The sequence below is a fragment of the Quercus suber genome, unplaced genomic scaffold, assembly GCF_002906115.3.
Source record: "Quercus suber isolate HL8 unplaced genomic scaffold, Cork oak 2.0 scaffold_240, whole genome shotgun sequence".
NCBI classification, from domain to species: Eukaryota; Viridiplantae; Streptophyta; class Magnoliopsida; order Fagales; family Fagaceae; genus Quercus; species Quercus suber.
The window spans coordinates 888,282-897,957 of record NW_027069697.1 but is presented as its reverse complement, the minus strand read 5'-3'; the positions used below and the strand labels follow the sequence as shown (position 1 = coordinate 897,957).

The 9,676-nt window shown below is 37.4% G+C and overlaps 3 protein-coding genes and 1 non-coding gene across 5 annotated transcripts; 2 read left to right on the top strand and 2 right to left on the bottom strand.

Annotated features, from left to right (window-relative positions):
- On the top strand, window positions 1-4,362 carry LOC112000442 (uncharacterized). The gene is made up of 10 exons (XM_024032577.2): window positions 1-447; window positions 1,670-1,755; window positions 1,869-1,935; window positions 2,537-2,679; window positions 2,835-2,883; window positions 2,993-3,130; window positions 3,244-3,324; window positions 3,403-3,579; window positions 3,654-3,740; window positions 3,864-4,362. Exons 1-10 carry the CDS (start codon window positions 130-132, stop codon window positions 3,924-3,926), a joined length of 1,209 nt encoding a protein of 402 aa, XP_023888345.2. The 5' UTR covers window positions 1-129; the 3' UTR covers window positions 3,927-4,362.
- A 102-nt stretch (window positions 4,363-4,464) lies between these two features.
- On the bottom strand, window positions 4,465-5,478 carry LOC112000443 (uncharacterized). Its single transcript, XM_024032579.2, has 2 exons — window positions 5,344-5,478; window positions 4,465-5,193 (listed from the first exon to the last, which is right to left on the bottom strand). The coding sequence occupies exons 1-2, from the start codon at window positions 5,372-5,374 to the stop codon at window positions 4,724-4,726; spliced, it is 501 nt and encodes a 166-aa protein (XP_023888347.1). The 5' UTR covers window positions 5,375-5,478; the 3' UTR covers window positions 4,465-4,723.
- A 76-nt stretch (window positions 5,479-5,554) lies between these two features.
- TRNAG-GCC (transfer RNA glycine (anticodon GCC)) lies at window positions 5,555-5,625 on the bottom strand. The gene has a single exon. It is a non-coding gene; the product is annotated as a tRNA-Gly (tRNA).
- A 105-nt stretch (window positions 5,626-5,730) lies between these two features.
- LOC112000468 (probable protein phosphatase 2C 26) lies at window positions 5,731-9,203 on the top strand. 2 transcript variants are annotated; one of them, XM_024032604.2, is made up of 11 exons: window positions 5,731-5,978; window positions 6,363-6,414; window positions 6,733-6,812; window positions 7,113-7,194; window positions 7,476-7,546; window positions 7,657-7,736; window positions 7,839-7,936; window positions 8,382-8,505; window positions 8,612-8,694; window positions 8,791-8,839; window positions 8,950-9,203. In XM_024032604.2, the coding sequence occupies exons 1-11, from the start codon at window positions 5,794-5,796 to the stop codon at window positions 9,000-9,002; spliced, it is 957 nt and encodes a 318-aa protein (XP_023888372.1). In that variant the 5' UTR covers window positions 5,731-5,793; the 3' UTR covers window positions 9,003-9,203. The 2 variants fall into 2 exon arrangements, 1 of the variants encoding a protein (XP_023888372.1); XR_002881731.2 differs by lacking the exon at window positions 8,950-9,203 and having other exon boundaries at window positions 8,617-8,694; window positions 8,791-8,809.
- The last annotated feature ends 473 nt before the right edge of the window (window positions 9,204-9,676 follow it).

Sequence of the window (9,676 nt, the reverse complement as noted above, 5' to 3'; positions counted from 1 at the left end):
AACCCGAAAGGCAGTTGGCAGTTATCGTTGGTTTTCAAGCCCAATTCCAACGGCTTTTAACTTGGTAAACTCCGCCAATCTTAAACCCCTCTAACTCTCCAAAGCATTATATATCTGTCTCACTCGTACATGCACTCCCTCCTCCACCGTTCTCTTATTCAGCGCACACTTTCTTCTTCGTCTTCACGCTTTGCTCTTCCACCCTTCTCAAATTCACTTTCAACAATGGCTTCCTCTTCTCTCACTCTTTCTTCCATTTCTCTCCACAAGCAGCTTCCTTTCAATGCCTCCTCCTCCAATTCCCTGCGGATTCGAAGCCTTCGACCTCGGAATCCAGACCGATCTAGGGTTTTCATGAGTAGCGTCTCGGTTGGATCTCAGGCCCTCGTTAATGATTCCTTGTTCTCCGATTACAGCCCCACCTCAGCTTTCCTTTTTCCCGGCCAGGTTTGTTTTCTTAACGCTGCTTCATTCGCTTTTATTCATAGGCACAACACAAATCGCACATTCATTTATCAAAATTGAATTGATGGTTATTGGAGAACTTTTATAAGCTTCAAAATGTGAATGATTTGCTTCGAACAAAAAAAAAAAAAAAAAAGTTTACTTTGAAAACCAATTTTCAAATTAAGTTGTAGCTACGGGGTTTGTGCATTTTTCTATGTTCATTAGTGTAAAGAAGGTGCTGAATCATGTACTGTAGAAAGTGATTTAGGTTGTTTAGTGGAAAATAAGAGGAATTTAATTTGGGGAAAGTTATTGGGCACGGGGCAACAATTTGAAATTTAGTGCTCCGGTTGCAATGCTCCGTCCTCTCAAGTGATAGTGAGTCCCATTAATTAAGTTTATGGTAGGACCTGTTATTCATGTGAGAAGACGGGCAAAAGGGAGTATCGCTTCCAGAATATCTAATAAATTTCCCAATTTGAAAAGTTTTATATTTTGCCTTTTGGAGTTTCTTAAGGTATTATTATTAGGACAAAACTTAGGTTCAGTATGTTAGGTTCTGTTTTTTAGGTTTTCTTTTAAGATTCAGTCATGTAGCTATTTAACTAAAAAATACATTTCTATTTCATGAGAAAAAATTCACATTGTAAAATTTTAAGAGGAGAATCTAAGGAACAGCACCTAAATACTGTACTTAAGTTTTGCTCTTATTATTATTATATACATATGCATCTATTATGTTTGTGCAGAATCAATTGGTTTGATACTATAAATTCTTGAAAATGGCCGGCCCTATGCATTCTATTAGGGAAAAAAAAAATATGATGTAGTGGTTTCTAATTTCAGTGAGTGGTGGTTTCAACTGAACTGAGTAAAGATTGTAAAAATGTAAGGAACTATAATAAATACGCTAGGGAAAGAAATGGTGGTACGGAGGTGAAAATCTCATTAGTACAAGGGTTGGAGGAGAGGATGATGAGAAACAGAAGAAAGATGCTTTATTATATGCCAGAATTTACCACAAGAAAGCATCGTGAGACTAGTTTTTTCCTTATACAGCTCAAGCTGAAAACTGGGGGAGCTTTACGTAGAAATAACTTATACCTCATGTAGAAGATAATGCATTAATTCATTTCAGTGTTTTTTGGAACTTTTTTCCCAGAAAAAGATCATTTTATGGTGTGCTTCATGTTTCTTTGTTGTATTACATTTAATGTCCCAGGGTGCCCAAGCAGTTGGTATGGGAAAGGAGGCTCAAAATGTACCTGTTGCTGCAGAATTGTACAAGAAAGCAAATGACATATTGGGGTAGCATAAATTGTTTATTTATTTTGGACATTATCACTTGGCCTAAAATGATCATTTTCTCTTCATTAATGTGAAATGGTAAATGTGTAATGTGACATTTCTATTGCATGCAGGTTTGACCTTCTAGATATTTGCATCAATGGACCAAAAGAGAAGCTAGATTCGACTGTTATAAGCCAGGTGTTATACCTGACCACTTTTACTGGTTTCTTATCATCTTCTATAATCTCGGCAATGGGTTGTACAATTGCAATGTCTTGAAAGACAAGCTGCTCTGATATTATTTATATAATTCTGAAGAGACTCCACTTCAAATATATGGTCTTTCAAATTTTTAAGTACTTGGTTCAAGATGAATGATCTTTTAAGTACCCATAGCCTTACCAATTGACCTCTAGGCAAACAGGAATCTGTCAACAGGATCATCTGATTCTGATATGCATGTAACATTTGAGTGTTTTAACTTTAAATCTCCGGTTTATCACTTTTTCAAAGTTCTAAGATGTCCATATTTTATGTCCCTAATCTGCTTTACCATTTTCTTATGCACCAAGAACTTTTTCAAACTTCTACGATCTCCGTGTTTTTAATCCCTTTTCTGCTTTTCCATTTTCTTTTTATTTGCAGCAAGAACCAATTTTCATTCCAAATTACTTTGTTGTATTGTTAATGCTAATTATGCTATCATACATTGATAATAAGCAATCTTAGCCATTTTATTTGTGGTATAATATTTCCAATTGACAGTTATTGGTTAGCATCTAATTCTGTACTTCTGCAGCCAGCTATCTATGTCACAAGTCTAGCTGCAGTTGAACTATTTCGTGTGCATGATGGAGGTCAGCAGATTATTGATTCAGTTGATGTCACGTGTGGCCTAAGCTTGGGAGAATATACTGCTCTAGCATTTGCTGGGGCTTTTAGGTGAGTCATCCTGCTCAATAAATTTTGGTGCGTCTTGTTACTTTTTTTTTGTGTGAAAACAACATTGGTCTGAATGAACACACACAAATCATCCTTTATGTACTTGCATTCTTGTACTAACATACCTTTCTTCTGGATTTGGTTCTATCTTTAAGCTTTGAGGATGGACTAAAGCTGGTCAAATTAAGGGGAGAAGCCATGCAGGTATCCAATCCATCTGTAACTAGCTAACAGTTGTTGCAGTTTCATCTTTCTGACAAAGATGAGTTTGTAATATCTTCTAGTCAACTTTTTATTTTTTAAATGGCTCCAGGAAGCTGCTGATGCTGCTAAAAGTGCCATGGTCAGTATAATAGGACTGGATTCAGAAAAGGTTCAACAGTTGTGTGATGCAGCCAATCAAGAAGTTGACGAAGCTGATAAAGTTCAGATTGCAAATTACCTGTGTCCTGTAAGATTCTTTTATATTTTCCTTTGAATTTAATAGGCCTAGACAGATAGTTTTCTCTCAACTGATGTGATGTGTATTTGAATTTTTTCACCGAATGCATTTTACTCTGGTAGGGAAATTATGCTGTTTCCGGAGGTGTGAAAGGAGTGGAAGCAGTAGAAGCCAAAGCAAAGTCATTCAAGGCTCGAATGACGGTACTCCTCTCTTTAATTTTGAGCACTTTCTAGGGCCATCTTTCCATTAGCAATAAAGCTTATGACCACTTTCTTCAGGTGCGCCTAGCTGTTGCTGGTGCTTTCCACACCAGTTTTATGGAACCAGCTGTCTCAAGATTGGAAGCTGCATTAGCAGCTACGGAAATCAGAACTCCAAAAATACCAGTTATATCCAATGTTGATGCACAGCCACATGCAGATCCTGACACAATTAAAAAGATATTGGCTCGTCAGGTGAGCTACTCGTCACTCGTTTTTCCCCTTCTTGAGCTGGAAATATTAACCTGATCTTGAATTCAAAATTACAGGTGACTTCTCCTGTTCAATGGGAAACAACAGTGAAGACTCTCCTAACCAAGGGGCTGAAGAAGAGTTATGAATTGGGGCCTGGAAAGGTAAAATATTCAGACTGCAAGCCTTGGGATATGCATTAAATCATGGGAACATATCTGGTCTAAATCAAAATAGTTATCTGCAAACATGAGTTTTCTCATGTATTCCTTGTCAATTTGTATCAGGTTATAGCTGGCATTGTGAAGAGAATGGACAAAAGTGCAGTCATTGAGAATGTTGGTGCTTGAGAAGGCCATTAATGGGTAGCTACTTCACTAGCATCCCCATCACCTTGTGAACACATCTGTAGCATTTGGAGTTTGAGCTGAGGATCCATACTCGAGTCAAACCCAGAGAAGACATTTGGAAATTCAATTTTTGGGTAGCATAGACCAGTATTAGATTTTTCATTCCGCATGATAATGGACCAATTTGAGAGTTGTTTCAGTCAAATTGTCAATTATTGTCCAGAGTTCCAAAATGGTTCTGTACTATCATGGTTATCTACTTCTTATGGTAGTGCATGAGAGTTAGTGGTGGTCATATTTATAGATTGCTGCATTGTATGAGATAAGATGAGTGAATAAATCATATGAGGGAGGTTGTAGTGGCAACTGCCATTGGTTTGAAATTTTTATCAGCCCGTAATGGATGGTATGAAATTTTATTTTTGATTTCCGATCACATCATGATTTCGGGTCCATTTGGTTAAGGCATTTTTGGAGTCTAAAAAAACGTTTTTAAAACCCAAATAGTAACTCAAACGCTCATTTTAAATCCAAAAGCTTATCCAAAACGTACCCTTCATTTCACATCAGTACTAGACAATTTTCTGCAGCTCGTTGCTGCAGAATACAATAAGAATTTTGTTCATTGTAGCAACTAACAGTATTACAGTATCCCACAGACCAATTCAACAAACTCTGAACTTTTTATACAGAACCAGAATGAAACAAAAGCAGTTCACAGAATCATTCAACAACTTTCAATTCAACGATTCCATATAAATAATAAATAAAAAATAAATAAAAAAACCCAAAATCTCTCAGTTTTGGATTGTGCTTGATGAACTAGTCTGTGGTGGTTGCCTGAGTCTCCTCAGGCGATCAATCCACTGATCCTCAGGCACAAGGCCTACCCAATCCGGAGCGACTCCACCGAACGAAACCCCACGCATTGCTTCCATAACTCTGGTGGCATTCTCGGGCGACAGCGGCGCATTTCTTCTACTCTCGTCCTCGCTAAAAGCCCTCACAGTCGCCGAATCTGGAATCTCCCTAATTTCCTCCTCTTCATTTTCGTTCTCTCCTTCTTCATCACCCTCGTCTTCTTCACGCTCTACGCCGTCGTTTATTTCAAGAGACGAAATTCCGTTCGGGAGGTGGTGAAAGCCGGCGGCGTGGTCTTCGTCTGAGCTGAGTTGATCGGAATCTTCGTCGTCGACGGCCAAGATTGGCTGATAGTATTCCGGTGACTCATCGAGATTCGTGTCCGAATCGCTCCCGTTACCGCTTTCTGCGTATGCAAATGCAATACACATAGATGAAAAAAAAAAAAAAAAATTTAAAAACTAGATTTTATAATTAGGCAATAAGAAAAAAAAAAACAAATTGGACGTAGTTATTAATGTTAAAAAATAATAGTTAAAATACAAAGTGAGAGTACCTTCTATAAAATCAGTGGAAACAGCATTCATATTTTTGGGAGATCCAGAGCCAGAGGTGTCGACTGACTCGAGATAAAGAACCAAATGATGGGTTTTTTGTGGAGTCAAATAAAATTAATTTTGCATCTTATTATAGAAAATTCAAAAGTCAGAAATAGTTCCTATATATATAAAAATTAAAAAATAAATAAACAACAAAAAAGGAATCGATGCACCAGCCGGGAATCGAACCCGGGTCTGTACCGTGGCAGGGTACTATTCTACCACTAGACCACTGGTGCTTGTTGATATAGCATGTCAGATAAAAGCGTTTTATCGCAGGTTTTGAAGTCTGAAATGGCAAATTTGTCTAAACTTGTACCACACATTCCAGCCTTGTTGTTGTAGGCTGTGTTGTGTGTACTGTGCAGTGAAGGCTGAGGCTGAGAGGGTGGGAGTGGGAGCCGGGAATGGCGATTTCTTTAATAAGGACTTCAATTTCTCAGTCTCAGTGTCTTTCTGTTTCTCACCCACTCATTCATTCTCACCCACTCATTCATTCTCTACGTTCTTCTACCTTATCAAGCATAGATGAATCTTTGAGGAGGAAAAGGTTGCTTTCTTCTTGTGCTCCCTCTCAACTCAATCCTATTAGGTGAGCCTCTCTTCATTTCTCTATACATATTTCAATTCTCAGCCTATTAATTGAACTTGTGCTGTAAAGATTGCTTGCTGTACAAGGCTGCATAAGCTTAGAATGAGTTACGAGTAATACTCAAAACACACTTTTTTTTTTCACGTAGCAGAGTTTTTTTTTTCTAGCTATAGCTTTTTCACACAAACCAATTTTCAAAAAGCTGAAAAATAAGCTGTACTAAACGGTCACAAGTCTTGAATGCATTCAATATGATCAATGTTTCAGCCAAATATGGCTATTGATTTATTTGGAGATGAGTATAATGCTGTATTGTAAGCCGTCTAACAGTTATTGTCAATGGCCTGACAATTTGGTTGATGATGTATTTTAATTATGTTGTAGGTCAGAGGTGTCTTTCTGTGTTGGAACTCATCTTATTCCACACCCCAACAAGGTAAGTGCACACTGCAAACCACCTTTTGTCTCCTTTATGCTCCATGCTTTCTATCGGTTTCAATAACTCTAGAGCCATAAAATATTTCACAACTGTGAAGGGGGCAAGTTATTAATGGTGATGATAAAATGACATTAGTTTTGACCCAATGTGGACCAATAAAAGGACACCAACTCAACCATTGTGAAAACTGTTGTGCTTGTAGCATTACTCTATCGGTTTTAGGGGTGGAAGTTTAGTGGGAAAAAAAGAAAGAGAGAGAAAACATGTTTTTTTTCATGTGTCTTTTAACATTATCAAGTCTTGGTCTTTTTGAAGGTTGAGAGAGGTGGGGAGGATGCTTTCTTTGTGAGCAACTACAATGGGGGAGCTATTGCTGTTGCTGATGGTGTCTCTGGGTATGAGACAGGATTTTCTATTATTGGATGATTAAATTCAATTTTCAGTGTTTGAATTGTATTTTCCAATTGTGAACAGTAAATAATCAGTAGACTGGTGGATAAGTTGCATATCATTGTTCTCATTTGGAAAAAGCCACATGCATATGAATAAATGAATCATAAGGAGTTGGCAAATCTGTCTAGGCTTGTGATGAATTAAGGAGTCCACACATGTTTCTGTTTTTGCAGTGTTAATTCACCAGAAATTTCTTGAATTTTGAATTTGTGATTGTTGACTTCTTATTCTATGCTTGCCAGGTGGGCTGAGCAGAATGTGGATCCTTCATTATTCCCTAAGGAATTGATGGCTAATGCTTCAAATTTAGTGGGGGATGAGGAGGTAGTGTTCTTCAATAGTAGGTTAGCAGTGATGTTTGTGTTATTTCCAAGTTCCAACTTGTCTTTTGCTTCAAACCAATTTTCTAAGGATGCTACACCTAACAAGACTAAGGTGATTATAAGCATAAACTCTATGTTTGTGGCTTGCAAATGGCATTCAGTAGGACTTGTATCAGTTAAAAGTATTTCCCAACCTAAAGCTATTATTTCTAATTGAATAGTTGTCATTCTGCTTATTCTGTTGTTAGCTAACAGACCCGAAGCATGTTTCCTATTGAGCAGGTAAACAACGATCCTCAGATTCTGTTAAGGAAAGCACATGCTGCTACCTCGTCCACAGGTTCAGCTACCGTGTAAGTTAACCATTTGTTTAAGGTATCCTCCCTATAGTTGTCAATGGCGGGAGGAGAGTGCACACACTTGTTCACACTGAAGAACTTGGTTTTTCCACTTGCTTAATTAGGATTGTTGCCATGCTGGAGAGGAATGGGATTCTAAAGATTGCCAGTGTTGGGGATTGTGGCCTAAGAGTTATCCGTGAAGGTAAAACCCAATGCTTTAGCTTTAGTCCAAGTCATGAGCTATTTCTGAATTTAAAATCATTTTATCCTCAATGACGTGGTTGTTTAATCACTCAACTTACAGGTCAAATAATTTTTTCCACGTCTCCACAAGAACACTATTTTGACTGTCCCTATCAGCTGAGCTCTGAGGTGGTTGGCCAAACATACCTTGATGCAATGGTACAAGGACACAAATATCTAATATTTACATATTAAGTGACTATGCAACTCTGTTTTGTTCATGCTAGTCACACCTGTAGAAATTTCTTTTATATTGAAAGACAAAATGAGTCCTGATGATTTTTCAACCAGTGTACTACTTGGGATAACTACGCACTCACGCTTAACTTCTAACAGTTCCCATTGAAATAATTGAAGATGAAATAGGGAAGAAATTACTTTCCTCACATGAAACCGAAAATGTTGACTATTTTAGATGATGTGCATAGACGAACCAATTGTTTATGATAAATGGGCGTTACATCTACTATTTAGTTAGCCTAATGACTGAAGTCAATCTATTTTGCGACTCAATAACCAAGGTTTTTTGAACTTTAAATTGCATTCCAGAAATTCATTGTCGCATGATCATCATGAATATGAGCTAACCCCTCACCAAATTTAGGTAAGCAGTGTGGAGTTGATGGAGGGAGACACCATAGTAATGGGCTCGGATGGACTGTTTGATAACATTTTTGACCATGAAATCATTTCAACAATAGACAGATGCAGGGATGCAGTTGAAGCTGGTATATTTCTCTTGAAACAATTCACATCTAGGATTAGGAAGATTTATTAGCAACTCAATCTTAGCTGCATAAATCTCTTTACAACTGAAATCGTTTTTGATGCTAGCAAAGGCATTAGCTAACCTGGCGAGCAATCACTCTATGGATTCCAACTTCGATTCCCCCTATTCATTAGAGGCCAGGTCCAAGGTAATGTCATTTTTCAGATATGATCACCTTATACAAATGCATCTCTGCAATGAACAAGTCAAGTATATGTTTATGCTGATAATAACTCTTGTGCAGGGTTTTGACGTTCCTCTTTGGAGGAAAATTCTTGGCATGAAGCTTACAGGCACGACATTACTGTAGTTTCTGCTTTCTACAACCATTAAAATTAAAAAAGAAAAAAAAAAAATCATTTTTCCTTGATGCCATGGCTTATCGGAGTTTTCTGTTGGGCAGGTGGAAAGCTTGATGATATCACCGTGGTTGTTGGCGTGGTTGTAAGCTCGTGAAAATTTGGCTCTTAGAGTAGGTCAAAGAATTATGGTCTAGATATAAAGAACCCGTTTGAGAGGTAGCTCTCAAATATTTTAATTGGTTCTTGTTCTTGATGACTTGGGAGTAGATATGAAGGATCCTCTATAGGATAAAGGACCATGTATTTTTTTCCATTAGCCTTGAGTTGTTTGAAGATTTATGCAAGTTCATTTTTATGTTCTCAATTAAAATATGGCAGGTAGATGTGTAATAAATATAAATTGTGAAAAGATACAGTGTGACTTGTGATCCTTCTTCAAACTGGGCTCATCTACCCTCTTTATTTATTAAAAAAATCGTGAAAGACTAGACTCCCAATGCTTTAGGCTAGACCTGGCAAACGGGTCGGTTGGGTGGGTATAGGTTTGATCCAACCGAATGCAGCTCAAACAAGATTAGGATAAAAAATGAGTTAGACTAAAACAAAATTTATGATCGTGGTTTTAAAAACTAAACTGGATCGGTCGGTTCAACCGGTACAATTGGGAACTAGACCTTAATTTAGTCCGATTATCATCAAAACCCGGGAAAAAAAAAAAAAAAAAAAAAAACTATAAAAAATTTCCAAATCAGAAAAAAAAAAAAAAAAAAAAATCCCTTGCAGTAATAGTTTGAACTCCATCTATATGGGTGATTATACGAACTAGAG

What these genes read in the sequence shown, in the direction of transcription:
- LOC112000442 (XM_024032577.2), top strand. Translation starts at nt 130, where the DNA reads ATGCACTCCCTCCTCCACCGTTCTCTTATTCAGCGCACACTTTCTTCT. An exon ending in AAAGCAAATGACATATTGGG is followed by an intron (nt 1,756 to 1,868) that starts GTAGCATAAATT and finishes TATTGCATGCAG; the next exon opens with GTTTGACCTTCTAGATATTT. An exon ending in ATTCGACTGTTATAAGCCAG is followed by an intron (nt 1,936 to 2,536) that starts GTGTTATACCTG and finishes GTACTTCTGCAG; the next exon opens with CCAGCTATCTATGTCACAAG.
- LOC112000443 (XM_024032579.2), bottom strand. Translation starts at nt 5,374, where the DNA reads ATGAATGCTGTTTCCACTGATTTTATAGAAG. An exon ending in TTCCACTGATTTTATAGAAG is followed by an intron (nt 5,194 to 5,343) that starts GTACTCTCACTT and finishes TTGCATACGCAG; the next exon opens with AAAGCGGTAACGGGAGCGAT.
- LOC112000468 (XM_024032604.2), top strand. Translation starts at nt 5,794, where the DNA reads ATGGCGATTTCTTTAATAAGGACTTCAATTTCTCAGTCTCAGTGTCTT. An exon ending in ATTTAGTGGGGGATGAGGAG is followed by an intron (nt 7,195 to 7,475) that starts GTAGTGTTCTTC and finishes CCTATTGAGCAG; the next exon opens with GTAAACAACGATCCTCAGAT. An exon ending in TCTTGGCATGAAGCTTACAG is followed by an intron (nt 8,840 to 8,949) that starts GCACGACATTAC and finishes TCTGTTGGGCAG; the next exon opens with GTGGAAAGCTTGATGATATC.